Here is a 19,551-nt window from a genome sequence, read left to right as displayed (position 1 = left end):
GCTTAATCAGAGCTGACACACAGCCCCTAAGTGTCGCCCACAGCATCCCTGCAGCTGGGACAGCTGCCTTCCTGACGACAGGCTTAATCACTGTGCACAAGTAGGGACGCTCTGGTCTGCAGGTATGCCGTGGGGTTGGACACCCACACTTCCTGCGTGGCCTCTGCCTGATGGTGTCCTGTCAGCAGGGGTGCTGATCTGTGGCCGCTCATGGCTCCCCAAGCCCCTCCACCCCCACCCCAGACAGCTCTGCTACTACCTTATTCCTGTAAGGGGGCATCTCAGCCCCAACGTCAGACTTAAAACGTCCCAGTGGAGAGGAAATTGCATTTATTTCCAGCCCCGGTGTTGAGCGCGGTCCTAAAAATCCCAGTCGTGGCCTGTGCAGAGGTCTTTTCCTCCCAGTTTGCTCCCTGGATCAGATTCCTGCGACTGGATGCTCGCGATCCTGCCGCCAGCAAGGCCACAGAAGCCCTCAGTCCTCTGCCCGGGGGATGAAATATTCAGTTTGGCGGCTCAGGAAGGTGACGTCTGCCTCCTTGCCCCCCGGCCTTTTATAAAGAGGAGCCTGCGGGGCCAGGAGCAGAGGCCCGTCCCAGCGACAGCTGAGCACCCAGAGTGTGCGGCAGCCTCCCCAGGGGCAGACGAGGGGTCCCTGCCTCCCATCCCACAGGTGAAACTGGGACCGCTATGGAAACTCTGGGAACTTATCTGTTTGCCAGAGCCATTTTCCAGGGAGTTCCCCGGGCTGAGGGTGGCAGGAAGAAGCTGGGACCCTGATAGGCTTTTGGTCCCACCCTCTGGGTCCCTCCTGCTACAGGTGGACAGGAGCTTCCTCAGCTGGTGGAGGGCTGTGCCTGGGAGAGATGAAAGCCTGCTCGGTGCCAGGGGTGGCCCTCTGCCTCCTGCTGGGACCTCTGGTAGGTGAGTGGCGGCTTTGTCCCTCCTGCTGTCTCCCTGGCTGCTTAGGCAGCTGGGGTGCGGGGGTGAGCAGGGGTCCTGTCCTGGGGGGTTCTCCGGATTGACAGCCCTCGTCTTCCTCTGTAGGGGCCAAGCCAGTGCAAGAGGAAGGAGGTATTGTATCACCCCCTTGTTCTTTTCTTGTGAATGTTTGGGTGGGATGGGGTCGGAAGAGGGAGCTGGGAGGGAGCTGGCTTATCCTGAGCAAACGGAGCAGGAGCCCTGGGTCAGCTCAAGGACAAGTTGTGCAAACAGAGGGACCGGAGGCTCTTCCCTGGGCCCTGCCCCCCAGCCACCTGGGAACGCACACGCTTGGAGCCCCTGAGGCTTGGTAATGTCATCCTCTACCTGGGACTCACCCCATGGCTCTTCCCCGGAGTTGGACCACAGTGCAGTGGCATCTGAACTCTGGGGCTGAGGGCTGTGGTCTCCTCTGCAGTCCCACCAGGACATCCCCACACCCTCACCACGGTGTTCCTTCCCTGCCCAGCATCTCCAGGACAGGGGCCAGATACCCCCACTCCCCTCCCCTCCTCCTCTCTCTTCTTCTCCTCTCCCTGAGCTATCCCCCCAGACCCAAGAGGCAGACGCAGGTCATTATCCAGATGACAAGGTTTTGGGATACTTCCATGGAGGATCCAGGGGTGGCCCAGCTCCCAGCTCCCAGCAGGGGGTCCCTTCACTGCCACGGCACTACTGGGCACCAACCATCTGCCCTAAGGTATCCCGGAAGGGCAGCCTCAGGGCAGGCCAGGTGGGGACAGTCCGTGAGGCAGGTGGTGGTGTTTTTCAGACCCCTATGCTGAGCTGCCCGCCATGCCCTACTGGCCTTTCTCCACCTCTGACTTCTGGAACTACGCGCAATACTTCCAGACACTGGGGGCCTACCCCCAGCTGGAGGATATGGCCCGCACCTTCTTCGCTCACTTCCCCCTGGGGACCACGCTGGGCTTCCATGTCCCCTACCAGCAGGATTGAATTGCAGCCTGGATCCCTAGCCTCATGGTAATAAATTCCTGACTTGAGACACTCAAATGCTTCTGGTTTTCTTTCAAGAAATGGCCTCAGTCAGGCCATGTTTCCTTTCCTATTTGACAAATGAATCACGGCTCTCACTCAGGACTCTGCTGTACGTGTCACCCTCTTACCTGAGCTCACAGCCCCTCAGAGGGGGTGCTGCAGGGCCTCTGGAGTTGCTGCAGGGCCCCTGGAGTGCAGGGGGGAAACTGAGGCAAACAGACACCAGAACACTGCCTGACTTATTGATAGGGACCCAGATCCAGACAGCCACACCCCAAAGCCCCTGCCCTTGATCACGGAGGCCAACAGCAGCCAGACCCCCGTGGCCACTCCTGGGTTGGGGGCCCTGCCTGTCCCCCCCAGGACACCAGGACAGCAGGAGCCTAGCCTTTGAGGAAGGGCCAGGGCCTGGGTGCTCTCGGTCTGTAAGCGGAAGGCCCCCGAAACCTGGACGCAGCACAGCAGGTCAGGGGCTGCGGGAGGAATGGGGCTACCTGCCCTGGGTAATCTGGAGGGAGGGAAGGACCGGCAGGACATTTGCACGGTGTCTCTGGGAGCGTCCTCTGCACTGGGCCCACTGCTCTGCAGATGGAGCCCCTCGGGCAGGCATACAAGCGCACAAGCCACGGACCCTGCCGGTCGCCTCCTATGAGGTGAAAAGAAATTGCTCTAATGAGCTACAACCAGCTTTTCTTTTGCAATTAAATAATGAGAAACCCTGTGTATTTAAATGTAGGTGGGGAGGCAACTCTCCTGGGACAGAGCACAGCCACCCAGACGGATGCAGAGGGTGCTGGAGGGTGGGAGGTGCCCAGGGCAGCCTCCAGGGGCTGTCGCTCTCACTCCAGCCATGCCTCCTGCCCCAGGTGACATTCTGCAGGGGAGGCCTAGCCAATAGCTTTAGGAAAAGCCAATACCTTCTTCATCTCTTTCCCCAGCTTGAGCTGGTGTGAATTTGGTTTCTGTAAATTAAGAGATAGCCAGGTGAGAGGATGAGCCTCTCAGTTCTCACTGGGGACAACTGGACTCGACCGAACATACCAGACAAAAGACATGCCTTACAGGATTTCCGCGTTGTTTGTTAACATGTTGGTTCGCGTGTGTGCACGGTCCTCTTCCCCTTGGATGGTCACACAGCCAGTTAGCGCATACATTAAGGAGCCACGACCCAAGCCCCTTTCCGCAGTGGCTCCGGAGAAGCCAAATCCAGGCTCCCTCCGGGGAAGACCACATGTGTGCCCAGCCGGACCCTCTCCTCAGTCTCCGGCCTCAGCAGCCCCTAGCTGCCTCCGGACGCCCATTTGCATTTACGTTCCTAAGAGACCTCACTTTTGTCCTCTTCTCAGAGGAAGAAGCCCCACCCGGAGCCGTCCTCAGCTGGGTCCCCACCTGTTGAGCTCCCAGCCCTGTGGTCAGGACTCAGATCTGGTGGGCTGCGGCCCTCCCTGCTCAGCCCAGCATCCAACAGGCTCAGTTCTCCTCCATGCGCCTCCTCCCGACCCCTCTCCCCATTGCAGGCAGACCTCGTGGGGGACCCTCCACTTCCTGCCTGGTGCCCTCAGCCCCTCACCCCCAACGTCGCAGCACTGAGTTCCTCACCAGAAGCAAGCATCACCCATGGCCACTGTCTTTTCATTCCTGCCTCGGTGGCTGGGAATGCCCCCCCCCCCATTTTGAAACCACTCAGAAGAGAAGCCTGTTGGTAGCCAAGGGGTCATGGCTTCTCCGGTGGGACTTGCTCTCCAGACTTTAAGGTGATTTGTGTCACCGTGACACCTGAGGCTCAGCCACACTCCAGCCTCTCCTCCCCTCTCCCTGAGCCCTGCACTGTCCACATGGGCCACTGTCCACCGCCAGTCTGGGCTCATTCCCTATCTCCCTGCCCTGTGCTCCCATCCCTGCTTCGCTCGTAGCCAAGCCCCCAGGCCTACCTACTTCCAAAAGTCTAGCTCAAGTATCTCACACTTTCCTTTCCTCACTCCCTCTCCTTCCTTCCCCCTCCCTCCTATCCTCTTCTCTCATCCACATACTTTTAAAAAAATTATAATAAAATACATATAACATAAAATTTACCACTTAACTGTTTCTAGGTGGCACTAACCACATTCACCCTGTCATGCACCCATCACCACCACCCACCTCTAGAACCTTCCATCTTTCCCAACTGAATCTCTGTCTCCATGAAACACTGACTCCCCATCCTTCCCCAGTCCCCGGTGCCCACCCTTCTGCTGTCTGTCTCTGTGACTCTGACAACTGTAGGTACCTCGTGTCAGTGGAGTCATGTAAGATTTGTGTGACAGCTCATTTCCCTCAGCATAATGTTCTCACGCCTCATTCACGTCGTAGCACCTGCCCTTTCAGGGCTGGATAGTATTCCATTTTATGTACCTACAGTACACAGCTCGCTCATCTGTTCAGCTGTCAAAGGGTGCCTCCACCCTTTAGCTTTTGGGGATAGCGGTGCTCTGAACATGGGGTCCAATGCTTCAGGAAGACCCCGTTTCCACTTCCTCTGGGTGTGCATTGTGGGATCATAGGGTAGCTCTGTGTTTGATCTTTGAGGCGCCCCCATGCTGTTCTCCACATTCCCACCAGCGGCGTGCAAGTGTCTCTATTTCCCCTCATCCTTTCCAGCACTTGTTATCCTTGGGGTTTTTAAAATAGCACCTGTTCTAGGGAGTGTGAAGTGGTTTTGACTGCATTTCCCTAACACTTAGTGGTGCTGAGCACGTTTTCATGGGCTTCTTGGTCATTCGTCTATCTACTCTAAAAAAAGGTGCATTTAAGTTACTTGCCTTGGACTGGGATTTGTTGTGGTTGAGGTTAGGAGTTCTCTCTATATTCTGGAGAGTAACCCTTTACGGAGTGTGTATATACATGTACCCATGTCTGTAATTTGCAAAGATTTCTTGCGACTGCGCGGTTGCCTTTTTACTCCGCGACCATTCACATTCTCTTCTGTGAAGCAGAGCTGACCTACAATATCGTATCAGTTTCCGGTGTGCAACACGGCGGTTTGACAATTGCACACCATCTGTCCCCGTGCAAAGCTATTGCAATGTCATCGGCTGTAGTCCCCAGGCTGTACTTTTCATCCCCTGACTATTTTATTTTATTTTAATATTTTTTTCGGAGACTTTCACTTTATGGCTGGAAGTCTGTACCTCCTGATCCCCCTCTCCTGTGTGGCCTGCCCCCCGCCCCGCTGCTGCGGCAACCACCGGGCTCTTTCCGACTCCGCATATTCTGTAAAAGGCATCTCTTGCGCTGCTCTGCGTGCCAGGCCGTTCGGGCGGAGCTGTCTGTGGCCGCGGGTCACCCCCGAGTCCCTGCGCAGCCTCCCCCGCCCGCTGTCAGGAGAACCGGAACCGCCGGGCCCTGGGTGCCAGGGGAACCATAGAGTTGGCCCTCTTCGGGTGTCTAGAGGCGCCACGGCCGGGCGTGCACCGGAAGGGGCGTCAGGCTGGCCGGAAGTGAGCCGGGGATGCGGGAGGCGCGGCGGACGAGATGAAGCCGGCGGTGGACGAGATGTTCCCCGAGGGCGCCGGGCCCTATGTGGACCTGGACGAGGTGAGGAGGCCCGGGGCGGCGGCTGGCAGGCCTGTGCTCGGCAGCGCGAGGGTGGGCCCTGCGGCGGCGGCGGGCTGCGAGCGCTGGCGTGGTCCCCGGCCGGGTCCCGGCAGACGCGGTCTGCGGACTGAAGCCCGGGAGCCGGCTTGGGGCGGTGCGCTCGCACGGGGACCCGGGCTTTGGCGCTGGTGCCGGGTAGGCAGGTGTCTCCCTGCTTTGTGGCCGCGGGGTGATGCGGTCGACTCTGGTGTTCTGTGAGCTGGTGACCCCAGCCCCTGGTGTCGGGTCAGCTGCCCGCCGCAGGGCCTCGTTTCTCTCTCGGGAAGCTCAGGGGGCCGACCTTGTCTCTGCGCCGGGAGATTTCCGTACGGCGGCGAGAGGCGGGTTGGCGGTACCGAGTGCGCAGAAAGCCGAGGTGTGGGATAGGAGCGCGCCCTCCCGGCTTGGGGCGGCCCAGCGCAGGCTGCCCACTAGGCGATGGTGCAGGGCCTGCTGGTGTTGGCGGACGGGGCAGGCTGCAGGAGGAAGGCCTGAAAGGAGTCAGTCCTGAAGGCAGGGCCGGCCCCGCCCCCCATCTTAACACCGGCCTCGAGGTGCCCGAGCCTGGGGGGAGACGGACGCTGGAAGAGGTGGCTTGGCAGAGCATGAAGCGGCCCGTAGCTGTGCCGGGACAGGCGGGCTCTGCACCCCATTGATGAAGCAGGAGACCCCGGTTTCTCCCTGGGTCCTCCGACGGCCTCGTGCGGAATCGCCGGAGGGCACAGGGGGGTGATGGGCTTCCGGGCAGGTCGCCGTGGAGACTTTAGGATTGGGTTTGGAGGCAAGAGAGTGGAAGACTGCTCACAGGAGCCTTGAGGAGGGTCCGAATGAAGGCAGCACCTACCGGCGGAAGTAGGCACGGACTGGACCTGGTAGCGAGTGGTGGTTTTAGCGCGGCTGGCTTGCTATGGTAACAGGAAGGGAGGCAGGTTGAGACGAGAAGAGAGGAGTCCGAGAATCCTGGGCTTTTCTCTTGGGTTTGGGTTACTGCGAGTAGCCACGAAAAGGAACATGGGAGACGCCAGCTACTCCAGAGCCAGGAAAGGTCAGAGCAGGCAGCCTTGGAAGGTGGGGGTCAAGGCAGCAGCAGGGACCTCTGTTCTGACCATCCCTGTGTGACTCTTACAGACACCCCAAATCTGGAATGGGTCAGATTGCCCGGCTTTGCTTGTCGCATGGTTTTACTGCCACCGTAAGCTGTGGCAGTGGGGGTACTGTGATGGCACTCCCCAACCAGAACCCCAGGTCAGGAGGTCAGTTTCCCATGGAAATGCTGTAGTTCTCCGAAGAAGCAGAGGGCCATCCAGGGGAGAGAAATCCTCAGCCCAGTTTTGCACACGGTTGGGGCCACTGTGGCAGCATCTTCTAGGGAACTAGAATGTCTGCTCAAGGTTTACAGAGAAGTGGTGTTCAGGACAACAGGATTCTGTTTAAAAAGCAAGAGGAATCGGGGAAGGTGAGACCCAAGGAGACCTTCAAAATAATTCATTGGAATGCCTCCTCTCCTACCTGCTTCTTTTGCTTGAAACTAAGTTTTGACTCCAGTCTGGGAGTCCTCCCAACCTTTCCATTCCTCGCCTTCCTCTGCCACGGAGTGGGGTGCGCCCTGTAAGGCACTATCCCCATTCTCCCGGAAAACAACACTGACACCATGTCACCTTTTCCTTCCCAGGCAGGAGGCAGCACAGGGCTTCTGATGGATTTGGCAGCCAATGAGAAGGCAGTTCATGCAGACTTCTTCAATGGTAAGGATGCTGGGATTGAGGATTCCAGTTTTAATCTGAATGTTTCTTTTGTGTTATACAGTGGAATGCTTTGTGACGTGACTGGGGTCCTGGAACAGGAAAGCCCAGATGTGGGCCATTCTCGGAGCTCAGTGCAGTTTATATAAAATGACAACACGGGCTGCCAGCGCTGGCAGCCAGCCCTTTTTCAGGAGACAGTCATGTAAAATGGCTCCCCGTCTGCACTTGAGTAGTTGAACTTGAGCTATAGCAACACCATTGTCCCCCTGAACCTGTCACAGAGGCCCATCTGTTGCTTATTACCTGGGACACAGGTGTAGGAACCAACCCCTCTGGGCTTTCTCACCTCTGCTTTCAGGGGATGGCTGGCTTTTCTTCCTCCTGTGTGCGGCTGGGTTCTGGTCTCTGGGCTGCCTTCGCAGTGACAGCCAGCTTTCCCCGCCCTTTTCTCTCAAAGCAGGGCTTGGTTGTACTGAAGAGCTTTTGTGCTGCTTCCCAAGAGCATGGATGGTAAGCAGTGGCAAACCGAGTTGTGCGTCCTTGTCCCACAGGCTGAGGGCTATTTCTCTTGCTGTCTTCTGATTTCCTGAGGCCTTATTCCTACAGATTATACTCTTACTAAGGGTTCACATCATGAGCGGGAGCACAAGACAAGTCTTCTTAGGAGACTGTCATCCTTCTTTTGTCCAAGGTGCCTGCCACTACAGAGAACTGTCACCAGTTGGCAACTGGGATACTACCAGGCCACATTGGTTTGATGTGCCAAATCTCCCCTGGAGCCTGAGTCCATGTTATTTTATCTGGTATCTTTTCAGCAAGTTGTTGCCTAAAAAGAGAAGCTGGGCTGTGCAATTAGGTGCTTTCTTCCCAGGGAGCCTGGCCGCTCCACTGAGGTGACATCAGGCTGCCAATAGCCTTGAGGATGGGGACAGCCTTTCTCTAAGGTCTCCAGAGCCACCATGTGAAAGCTGTCATTTACATGGGGTAACCTTGGGGGGCCCTTACTGTAGCAGGGTTGGGTGATGTCTAATACCTCTGGACCCTCTCCCACATACGATGATCTCCTCAAGGTCCCATGCGTCCTCTGGATTTGCAGACTGTTGGCTGTGTTCTAGTGTTCGAACTCATGTGGTTTCTGAAAATAGCCATCTAATTCTGCCAAAAGGGTATCTGAGAGGGACCTGGGCTGTCCTGCTAAGGGAGCATGAGCAACATGAGCACAGTGGGGACTTCCTCCTTCTGGGTCAGGCCTGGAAAGGGAAAGAACACAGAAGAACTTTGCACCGCATTGGTCTGCTCACCAAGACAGCTCATGAGGTGTGTGCTGCCCCATCAGGTTGTGACAGCCCCCTGAGTTCAGGAAGCCACTTGCTATGAGAAAGCCATGAGCACTTTGGATAGAGTTTCTCCAGAGTGCTTGCTCCTAGAGCAGAGCTTCTGACCTCTGGTCCCCTGGGCGCTGTGGTTCAGACCACAAACAAGGCTTGCTCTCTTCACTCACTGTGTTTGATAAAGTAGGGGAGCGTCAGACATGGCAGCCTGCAGGGACATCCATGATGAGAGCACTGGCAGAGGTGGGCCTTGTTTCTAGGAGCACATCAGAGGGCAGTGTCTTGGGGGGTGGGAGGCAGTGGGAGCAGTTAGCTGGGGCTGCGGGCTGAGGAGAAAGTACACAGGGCTGTAGGACCACAGGCCAGCCCTGCTGTGGTGGGACCACCCACATCAGTGCTGAGCAGAGGGGGTTGGGACAGCGCCTTCCCTGAAGACCTGTGACATCTGGCATATGGAGACGCCACCAGGGCCTTCCACTCACCCTCCTTCCAGCTCACTATTTATCCTGCATAGCTTGAACTTGTGGGACTGTGAGTAGACCCTCAGTTTTTCTCTCCCCATTGTGAGATCAGGGCATGCTTATGGTAGATGGTTTGGGAAAACCATAGACAAGTAAATAGAAGGGCACAGTGACCCTGAGTGCCACCCATCCCAGTAATTAACATGCTATGAGTGTGCTGCCCTTCTTCCTGTGGGAAGGGCTTCTTGGGCCGTGTCTCAAGTGTGACCATCAGCCTCACTCCCTTAAAGACAGCCGTTCCTGCCTGGCCCAGTTCTTCTAGCACCTTCCTCCCAGCTGCCCTCTGCATTTTCATGCTTGCTTGGGATCCCGTGCCTGCCAGCCTTCCAGCTACCTCACCTCCATCTCATCCCCACCTCCATGCATTTTCTTAAGATGTCACCTAAATAGAAGATTTGCTTCCTACGCCACTCTGTTGGATGGGATGACCTCTGCTGGATAAAATCGAGTCTGTCATGGGAAAAGTCCTTTATTTAGGTTGTTTACTGCTTTTTCTCTATTTTGAGAATGAATGACTGTGTAATTCATTTTGGACTTATTTTCTCAATTATTAACCCTGTGTGCCCCATTAATATGTGGTTTTGTTTGTTCACGTAGATTTCGAAGATCTGTTTGATGATGATGATATCCAGTGAGATGCCGTCCAGCGGTGCATGTGGTTGTGTGTCTTACGAGCTGGTGTGGCGGCGCTCCTCAGAGGACAATTTCAGATGGTCCTAAAGAACTCATGGACATTACTTAAAATTAGGAAATGGTTAACCAAGAAAGAGAAAGATGGTTTTAACTATCTGCACGAGGCCCGCTAGTCTCTGAATGTGACCTGCTTCTGTCCTTCAATTAAAAGGTGATGCCATCATTTTCAGGGTAATTTTAATTCTTGGATTTTTTAGCAGATATTACAATCCCTAAAAGCCTCTGTGCATACATGTGGGTACCTGTGTGTGTTGACATAGTGAAAAAAACACATGGGTCAGCTTACAGATACACTGTGCTTTTTTCCCTGAACATGGGAGTGACTTACTGTGAGGCTCACAGCCTGCGAAGCAGTGTTCATGTTAGATCAATAAGCAGTGCAGGGCGTGCAGGGCCTCCCTCATGCCAGTCTGTTAATACCTTATTCTGGGGGGAAGGTGTGTTTGGCCCTTCACCGACCACAGTCGGGCCTGGTGTCCCCTGCCTCAGCCTCAAGCATCTGCATCCTGAGACCAGAGGCTCGAAGACTTGGGATGACTAGACAGTGACCCTGACAGGGGCTGGGCCATTCCAAAGGGAATGTAACATGGAGGGGAGAGAATTTGTCTCTCTTCTTGGCCCAGCTCAGCAGCAGATAATAGCTGTAAAAATTAAGGTTCCTAGTTCATGTCGATCTCACAGCAAAGAGTTTCTCTGGCCTGGAAACACCCATGCCATACAGTCCTAGGCTCCAGAGTTCGGCTGGGCACCTGCCGATCCTCTGCCTGGGAGATCACGCCAAACAGCATCACCCTGATGGCCTGAAAACAGATGAAGTCCGAAGCTGGGGGAGACCTCAGCTCTGCTGTGTTCTCATGAGCAGCATGCAGGTTTCCAGTCCGTCACTTAGGACGGGGGGTGGGGGGGGGGGTGGTGGTCCCCTGCCCTGAGGCCATGACAGCCTAGGCCCTGGGAGGACTAGTTTGGCAAGCTTCCCTGGGCCAGAGCGAGGTCAGGGTCATGGCCTAGTGTCGACAGATGTGCTCTGTGGTGTCAGGACCCCCTCCCCCTGAGGCTGGGCCTGGCCTGGGACTTGGCGCTGCCTCTGTGTCCGAGCCTCAGAGGGTCGGTGCCGCTTCCAGTTGGCGACGGGAGAAGAATTAGGCACAAACAAGCCAGCTGCAAGAGATTGGGAGCAGGGGACTGTGCCACGAGCAACTCCACAGTCTCACTTTTATTGGATAGAAACACTAGCCAACAGAAGGACTGATGAAGGTCAAATGTTAATTCCGTCTTGCAGACAAAGAGGATAAAGTTTATAGTTAAAGAGGCACATTCAAAGGACTCATCTAACTAACAATGGGTGCTTCTGGGAAGAGAAAGGAGCTATCACGGAAAAGGGAAGCAGGCAGGGAAGCAGGCAGGGAAGCAGGCGGTTTTCGGTTTTCCTTCCACCCTGAGCTGACGGGGCGTTCCTGGGTGTTCCGCTTCCCTGAAGCAGGCAGCGTTCCGCCCTCAGCGGGCGGCGCATTCCCGGCTGCCCGGCTTCTGTGAAGGGGCGGCATTCCGCCCTGAGCAAGCCGGGCATCCCCAGCTGCCCAGCTTCACGGTCGTATATAGTCCTTCTCCCCAAAGACCTGTTGCCAGTATATGTATTTCTTAAGGCCATATCTAAATGTGCTTAGCAACTAGTAAAATCCTCCAGGGGTTACAGTTTAAATAAATTGTTCCGAGGGGCAGCAGCAGGGCGGGCTTCCCCGCAGGTGAACTGCACACTCTGCTTTCTGAGAGCAGCTTCCTCGGGTTTAGCTTAATTCATGAGCAGTTTTTACCGTTTCCTAGGTGGGGTCCTCAGAACAGGCCCCAGGGGGTCCGTGGGGATCACCACCAGGTATTGGGGTGAATTCTTTGGTGGTTACCCTGTGGTCCTGATCTGTTGTGGTTTACAATAGTCCTGCAAGGCTTGTGCTGCACTATGTCAGGGCTGACCCTGGCTCAGCCCTGCAGTGACCCCTGTGTTACATGTCTGCAAGCTTTGGACCCTGCCCAAACACCTTGCTTATTGGGCCTCTGTTCCTCGTCAACAAACAAGGCCCTCGGTCCCTGAGGTGACCCCTGGTTCTTGGATCTGTGCTCTTGAGCAGGAGAGAGTGACCAAGGTGAAGGAAGAATGACGCACAGGAACTCGATGGCACAGTGGGCCCCAGTGAGGAGCTGGCATGAGGACCCCAGGGAGCTCTGTGTAGGCCTTAGAATTCTAGACTGGTCTAGTCCAGGCAGCTCTGGGAATGGCAATCCCATGTGTGTTGCATGTGGTGAGACCTGGTTAAGCATTTGAGCAGTAGACCTCCCTTTGCCTTCACAGAATCTGCAGCTTCCTTGGGACTGTGAGGCTCAGAGACAGAATTTGTGCCCTCCCCTTGCCCCTCTTGCTGCACCTCGGCTAGCCCCGTGAGGGAACGTCGAGAATGTCTGGGGTCACAGCAGCTTCCGCTTATTTTTGTGCCTGTGCTGACTCCTTTGGCAAAAGTCTTGCCATCGTTGGTAATATATTTTTATTGATAGTGAAAAAAACACATTCTCTTACTTCTCACACCTAATTGCCTTGATCTCGGGACACACGTGCCCATCTGCCACATTTAGAAATGTTGTGGAAATTACACCACAGTTGACCCCAGGCCTGGCTGCCAGCCAGGCCTCTAGCTTGGCCATGAGATGGTGAGGCGCAGCTGGGCTGGAGTGGCTGTTGGCTCCGTGGAGAAATGGCTGAGGGCAAGGAAGACCTCTGAGAGGACTCTTCAGTGAGGATGGGAGGGGCTTCTGCACCCCCGCCCTTGAGAGTGGGAGCAGGGACTTGTTGGAGGGCTGGAAGGGCCAGTGAGTGGCTGACAGTGGCCCCAGCCGCCGCCCAGCTTCCTCTGCCATGGGCTTCTCTGGCCAGGGGGAATCAGGGTTCTGATGGTGCTGGCTGTTCCTGTCCCGGTGTCCCCACTCCTGGGAGTTGTGTCCCCAAGAAGGCCTCCAGTTGGCACACCCACCCTTGGTGCTGCCCCCTGGGACCACTTAAACCCCTGCAGTTAGGGAAGCACATTTCTGCCAAGGGGAAAGTATCCAAGGGATGGCACCACTCCATGGCTGTGGGGGGGTCCTTGGAGAATAGCCCGCTGATGTTAACTATTTGGGAATCCTTGGGATCTGAAGCTCCTGGTTCTTGGATGTGAGGACGCTAACAAGAGGGAGCCCTTTCTGGACCTTGTGACCAGCCACGTCGGGGTGGGGCTTCAGAAGCAACTGGAGAGTAGGATTGGGTCCTACTCTTGCAGGACTGCAGTCAGGGCCTCTGAAGGGATGGTCTCCTGGGCGGGGTCAGCGTTTGCCCCACGCAAGCCTTGGCCCTTGGCCTTGTTTGGAGCAGACATGCCTGTGGCCTTTGCGAGGACTCCAGATACTGCCAGGGAGGGGGGCAGGCCTCCGAGCGCTCGCACAGACGCCAGACAGCTGGGCTAAGTGCGCTTCCAAAACAAGTCAGTTTTTAAAAAGCAACATCAGTGATTTTAGAAATCTTAACTGCTGTGAATTCTGCCTGGAGCCAGAAAGGGAAAGTGCTGAGAAGAGGTGCTCAGATAAAAAGGCCCCTTGTTTCTCAAGAGGCTGAAGACAGACACTGAGGGGCAGTCACAGAAGCGAGGCCTTGGCCAAGGGCTAAGGCGACTGAACACCCCCGCGCCCCCACTCTGCCTGCTCCCTCCCAGGGCACAGGCTCAAGGGGAACGAGCAGCTTGCCCACGAGCACCTTGAGGCATGTCCTTGCTTCTGGCATCCAGCTCAGGTTGGCACAGAGGTCAGCTGCACAGTGAGGTCTGCAGGCGCCCATTGTATTGTGGGAATCATTGTTACACCTGATTGGTCAGAAAATGAGCTACTTGTGGGTATGACTGTAATGGCTTTCATCACATGTCATTTTGGGGAGGGCATGTGATTCCCTGGGAATGGCGAGTGCCCTGCAGTCCAAGATGATCATCCCTTGGGGAGGGGCGGTGACAGGGAAGTCCAGGCTGTCCCGACCTGTGCACTAGATGACTGTGCACTAGAGGGACAAATTATAACCAAGAAGTGGCTACCACATACTAGATACTCAGTAAATGTGTGTCAAACATAAATCAGTGGTATTTGATCTCGGTGGCTGCACTGGTTTTCATGCCCGCCGGCAGCATATGAGGGTTCCTTGTCCTTTGCGTCCTCGCCAGCACCTATAGTTTCTTGTGCTGTTGATTCTAGCCATCCTGAGAGGCGTGGGATGGCCTCGTCATGGTTTTGATCTGCATTTCCCTGACAGTGATGCGGGGCACTCCACGTGTCTGCTGGCCATCTGGACATCCTGGGAGAAACATCTGTTCGGGTCCTTGTTGTTGTTGTTGTTGAGTCGTATGAATTCTTTATATATTTTGGACACTGACCCTTTATCAGTTATGTCATGTGTAAATATCTTCTCCCATTTGGGAGGCTGCCCTTTTTCATTTTGTTAACAGTTTCTTCCACTGTGCAAAAGCTTCTCATTTTGATGAAGTCCCAATAGTTTATTTTTGCTTTTATTTCTCTTGCTTCAGGAGACACATCTAGAAAGAAGTTGCTATGTCCTATGTTGGAGAAATCACTGCTTGTCGTCTCCAGTAGGAGTTTATGGTTTCTTGCCTCACACTTGGGCCTTCATCCATTTTGAATTTGTTTTCGCATGTGGTGGGAGAAGGTGGCGCAGTGTCAGTTCTTCTGCACGTGGCTCTCCAGTTCTCCCAGCACCATTTGTTAAAGAGACTGTCTTTTCCCCATTGTGTATTCTTTTCTGTTTTGTCCCAGATTAGTTGGCCAAATAAGCAAGGGTTTATTTCTGGGCTCTTTTCAGTTCTATTGATTGGTGTGTGTTTTGGTGCCAGTACTGTACTGTTTTGATGACTACAGCTTTTTGTTTTTGTTCAGTCTTATTTATTTATTTGAGAGACAGAGCACAGCAGGAGGAGCAGCAGAGGAAGAGGGAGAAGCAGACTCCCCGCTGGGCAGGGAGCTCCGTGCGGCACTTGATCTCAAGACCCTGGGATCATGACCTGAGCCAAAGGCAGATGCTTCACCAACTGAGCCACCCAGGCGCCCCATGACTACTGCTTTATAGCAGTGTTGAAATTTGGGATTGTGATGCTTCTAGCTTTGTTCTTCTTTCTCAAGAAAGAACAGCTTTGACTGTTCAGCGTCTTTTGTGGTTCCATACAAATTTTAGTAATATTTGTTTTATTTCTGTGAGAAATGACCCAATAATTCCACTATTGGGTGTTTACTCAAAGAAAATGAAAACACTAATTTAGAAAGATATATGCACCCCATGTTTATTGCAGTATTATTTACAATAACCCAGACGTGGAAGCAGCCCACGTGTCCATCGGCAGATGAATGGATAAGGAAGCTGTGTGTGCGTGTGTGCGTGTGTGCGGTGGCATATCACTCAGCCAGAACAAAGGATGAGATCTTGCCATTTACTACAATGTGGGTGGACCCAGAGGGTTTTACGTTAAGTGAAATAAGTCAGAGAAAGATGAATACCATATGATTTCACTCGTATGTGGAATCTAAAGCAAAGTAAATGAACAAACAAAAAGACACAGACTTGTAAACACAGAGGACACACTGTGGCTGCCAGAGGGGAGAGGTGGGGAAGGGCAATGGGTGAGGGGGAGCAGGAGGTGCTGCTTGCCATTCCAGAGGGGATGAAAGGCCCAGCACAGGGATTTTCAGTGATCCTGTGGCAGTGTGTGGTGACATGGTAGCCTGACACCAGTGTGACATTGTGCATCAAGTACACTGAAAGAAAATAATCTAATTAAAAGTGTATTTGATATGTAAGGGACTTTGACAGTAGGCAGCTCAGAAAGGTTCTGTGCCGGCCCAGTGTCCTCCCTGCGGCACCTTGGGCCTCTAGTGCGAGGCAGGGCAGGGGCATAGCCGCACGCACAGCCAGACATGGGCAGTGGGGAGAGGCTGGGAAACCTGGATTCCCCCGGGCTCCACATCATGCCTGGCTAGAGAGGGGCTGCCCTGGCAGATCCCTGGCCTGAAGTCCCTAGAGGTGGGCCAGACCAGAACTCATGTGGGCCAAACAGGCCCAGCCAGATAAAACTGCTGTCCCCTTACCTCCAGAAATGTGCAGGCTGTGCCCACGCTGCCTGGAGACAGGCCAGAGGCTTCCAGGGGCCTGGGCAGGATGCTAGGCCCTGGATTCCTGGTGCCAGGGTGCACACCTGTGCTTTGCAGAGAGCTCCCCTTTCCTGCTCTGGGGGCAATAGGCCTCATGGCAGCCTTCTTGCTGCCCATCCCCACCCAGTTCATTAGATCATTAGACAGGGGACGGATTGTGGCCCAGAGGCTGCCCAGAGAGAAGACTGAGCCCAGTGGCTGGCCAGATGGGCCTCAGAGCTGAGCTGCAAGGCTGTGCACTTGGATGTTGGAGGGGCCAGTCCAGACATGTGTAAGACAAGTCACAGAGGAAAGCAGGCCTCAAGCAGGAAGGAGGAGGAACAGAGCAGCCATGGCTCTTTCAGTCCCCAGGATTTCCAGCCCTGTGGGTCCTCACATCAGCCCAGGGGACCTTCTAGACTTGGGGTCCTGGGGCCTCTTGGGACTATTGCATGGTGCAAACACATCCCAGTGCAGGGGCTGCCTGCCATACGGCCCATAGGGGACAGGGGACCCAAGCATGTGCTCCACGTGCTGCCTGGTTAGGAGACAGAGGCAGATGGAGCACACAAGGTGATGTCACCAGGCTTCCTGGAGCTGCTCTGTGCCCTGGGTGGTCCTGGGACAACTGAAGTCTGTCTGGGTCTGAGCCTGTGAAGTGGGGGTGCTGAGCGTGAGTTACACCCAGAACAGCGCCCTGCGCACATGGCAATGCAGGCTGCTAGTGCTGTGAGCACATTTGTGGGCCACAGGGGCACCATGGCCTCTGTTCTCAGCTTTCCCCTCTTCTCTGAGTTACCTGCTCATGCACACAGGGATTCGCCCCAGGTCCCACAGCTATCAGGAGGCACCAGACCCAGTTCTCAGGCTCCAGCTGCATTCTGTCTCCTCAGAGATCACAGACAAAGCCAGGAGCCAGATGGTGAATTTGGAAGGAGCCGTACATCGCAGTACATTGTACATCGTACACCGTACATCGCAGACAAAGGGCTGAAGTACTGGTATTTACCAGTGTAGGGCATTTGTGCAAAATGGCGGATGAAGCCACGCATCAGACAATGATGGGCACAGGGGAGCCAGAGGACAAGTCCTAGAACCAATGGCCAGTGCAGTAAATAGTTAAAGATACTCAAAATCTCCCGAAGCTGGTAAAATGTCAATTACGGCATCAAGACATGACTTGGCTCACTCAAGGAGCAAACATTTAAAAAACTTTTTTTATTTTTACTTGAAGTATAGTTCACGTAGGATTTGACATGGTGACCAGACAGTTCTATCCATGACTTGGTGCTCACCACATTGAGTGTGGTCCCCATCTGTCCTCACACAATGTGTTGCTAGTGTCCTTGGCCATGTTCCTGAGGCTGCATCTTCCATTCCTGTGACTTCCTATTTCATAACTGGAAGTTTGCGCCTCTTCACCCTTTATTCTGCCCACCCCCACCTGCCCCTCTGGAAACCACCAGTTTGTTCTCTGTGTTTATAGGTCTGGTGCTGCTTTTTGTTTGTTCATTTATTTTTTTTTTTTGGATTTCACATAAGTGAGTGAAATCATATGGTCATTGTCTTTCTCTGATTTGTTTCACTTAGTATAATGCCCTCTAGCTTCATCCAGGTCGCTGCAAATAGCAAGATCTCATTCTTTTGTATGGGTGAGTGAGATTCCTTTGTGAGTGTGTGGGTGGGAAAGGTGAGGTACAGAGAGTAGGTGCTGTTATTTGACACATTTATACCTGCTTATCTAATATGTGGAATTTACCTTTTGTGTAGGTACAGACATACATCTGGAGGAGAGTATATATGTGGTGTGTGTCTGTGCATATACAGTTCAGCCGACCTCCTCCTGGGCACCCCCTCAGCCCATGGCTGTGATGATCCACCTGGAACATGCTCATATATGTGTCTGTGTGCGTGTATCACAGAAGGTGGAACTCACAGCCCCGTGGGGCAGGACGGTAAATGAAGAGCCTGTGAAAACTGTGAGGGCAGGTGCCAGGACAGGTGTAGACCCCACTCCTGAGGAAGCCCTTGAGGTGAGCCTGGATGGCGAGTAGGAGAGGGAGCATTGGGAGAGGAGAGTGGCCCAGGTGTGTGCGGGGTCTGGAGGCAGGAGGGCAGGTGGCCAGTGGGGTGGCCACGGGAATGGGAAGGGGGTCCCAGCATCACAGGGGGTGTTGGGGTGGAGGGCAGCACTCAGATGGCTTTTTTCCTGTCTCCTAGACCTGCCCCAAGCTGGGGTCCCACTGCACCTTCTTTGGCTCCATGGCTCCCAGCTGAAGCAGAGAGGGAAGTTCTAGCATTCAAGGTCCAGCACCATTAAGTGATTTCATGGCTGAGCCACCAGAGCTTGGAGAAGTTGTCAGCATCAGGGCCTGGCTGAGACCTGCAGATGGGTGGGAGTTGCATGAAGAAGAGGGTGTACTGGGCTCTGCCAGGCATGGCTCCTGTCTCTTCATCTGGAGTCTGCCCTGCACAGCAGTGTTTTCGGCCCAGCGGGGACTTTGTCTCTGCTGTGGCAGGATGGAGATGAATTTGCACAATTGGAAAGTCACTTGTGGGTCGATAAATCGAGGCTTCCCATCAGAAGGGACTTGTGTGGGACTCAGGATGATCTGTCCTAGCTGGTGGTCTTTGGATGGTGTTATTGGCTTTGTTCTGTTTGGTTTTTCTTTTTGCTCTTTCAACTTTAAATTTTGTTTTGCTGAGACCTAATTTATCCTGTCACTAGGAGGGCAGAATTCTGTCCCCAACTGTGCCCACTGCAGTTAAGTAAATGTTAAAAGAACCTGTGGGAATTTTTGCTGAGACAGGAAAACCACCAAACCTGCTGTGAAAACAACATTTGGGACAGTTAGCTGTTTTTTTGTTTTTTTTTTTTCCCTCAGCATCTCGCTGATGATCTTAACAATCCAGCAGGATGGCATTCATTGAAAACCAACTTGGAGCACTGCACTTTCTGTCATTATGTACCCAGGATGTTCCAGAGAGGCAGGTCATGTGCCATTTGCATGGATAAATGGAGGCTCAGCAAGGTGACACGACTCACCCAGACAGACCCTCTGAGGACAGGAAGAGCAGGGCTTTGTCCAGGGCTGTCCCAAACCACCATGCTTGGGACCCTCACTTGCACGTCTCTGTTCTCCCCTCTGAGATGTGTGACCTGGGGAGAAACTTCCCTGCCTGTTTCCCATCTATACAAATGAAGGTTTGAGAGATACATAGTTCAAGACAAAATTAATAATTTCTACTTGACAAAAAATGCCATTGAAGAATAATCAAGCAGACTGAAGAATATTATAGTACATTAACTGACAAAGAACTCATACTCAAAATATATAAAGAGCTTCTACAAATCAATAATAAAAACACAAACATCCTAATGAAACATGGGAAGAGACCATTTATAAAAGGAGGTATGCAAATGACCAGTGGCCACCCAGAAAGATGTTCAGCATCATCAATCAGGGTGGT

At 54.0% G+C, this 19,551-nt stretch overlaps 2 protein-coding genes across 3 annotated transcripts; both read left to right on the top strand.

Moving 5' to 3' along the window:
• Window positions 1-480: 480 nt before the first annotated feature.
• OTOS (otospiralin) lies at window positions 481-1,980 on the top strand. 2 transcript variants are annotated; one of them, XM_032354027.1, is made up of 4 exons: window positions 481-524; window positions 821-924; window positions 1,048-1,074; window positions 1,754-1,980. In XM_032354027.1, the coding sequence occupies exons 2-4, from the start codon at window positions 867-869 to the stop codon at window positions 1,936-1,938; spliced, it is 270 nt and encodes an 89-aa protein (XP_032209918.1). In that variant the 5' UTR covers window positions 481-524; window positions 821-866; the 3' UTR covers window positions 1,939-1,980. The 2 variants fall into 2 exon arrangements, with proteins under 2 accessions (XP_032209918.1, XP_032209917.1); XM_032354026.1 differs by lacking the exon at window positions 481-524 and adding an exon at window positions 598-673.
• A 3,451-nt stretch (window positions 1,981-5,431) lies between these two features.
• COPS9 (COP9 signalosome subunit 9) lies at window positions 5,432-10,105 on the top strand. Its single transcript, XM_032355380.1, has 3 exons — window positions 5,432-5,553; window positions 7,265-7,337; window positions 9,787-10,105. The coding sequence occupies exons 1-3, from the start codon at window positions 5,491-5,493 to the stop codon at window positions 9,822-9,824; spliced, it is 174 nt and encodes a 57-aa protein (XP_032211271.1). The 5' UTR covers window positions 5,432-5,490; the 3' UTR covers window positions 9,825-10,105.
• The last annotated feature ends 9,446 nt before the right edge of the window (window positions 10,106-19,551 follow it).

Source organism: Mustela erminea, chromosome 8 (assembly GCF_009829155.1).
Source record: "Mustela erminea isolate mMusErm1 chromosome 8, mMusErm1.Pri, whole genome shotgun sequence".
NCBI classification, from domain to species: domain Eukaryota; kingdom Metazoa; phylum Chordata; class Mammalia; order Carnivora; family Mustelidae; genus Mustela; species Mustela erminea.
The sequence above is the reverse complement of the archived record's forward strand: the minus strand, read 5'-3'. Positions and strand labels throughout refer to the sequence as shown.

Bases quoted from the DNA above. Each gene is read 5' to 3' on its own strand.
- OTOS (XM_032354027.1), top strand. From the start codon at position 867: ATGAAAGCCTGCTCGGTGCCAGGGGTGGCCCTCTGCCTCCTGCTGGGA. The intron at 925-1,047 runs GTGAGTGGCGGC...CTTCCTCTGTAG, and splicing joins CCTGCTGGGACCTCTGGTAG to GGGCCAAGCCAGTGCAAGAG. The intron at 1,075-1,753 runs GTATTGTATCAC...GGTGTTTTTCAG, and splicing joins GCCAGTGCAAGAGGAAGGAG to ACCCCTATGCTGAGCTGCCC.
- COPS9 (XM_032355380.1), top strand. From the start codon at position 5,491: ATGAAGCCGGCGGTGGACGAGATGTTCCCCGAGGGCGCCGGGCCCTAT. The intron at 5,554-7,264 runs GTGAGGAGGCCC...TTTCCTTCCCAG, and splicing joins CCTATGTGGACCTGGACGAG to GCAGGAGGCAGCACAGGGCT. The intron at 7,338-9,786 runs GTAAGGATGCTG...TTGTTCACGTAG, and splicing joins TCATGCAGACTTCTTCAATG to ATTTCGAAGATCTGTTTGAT.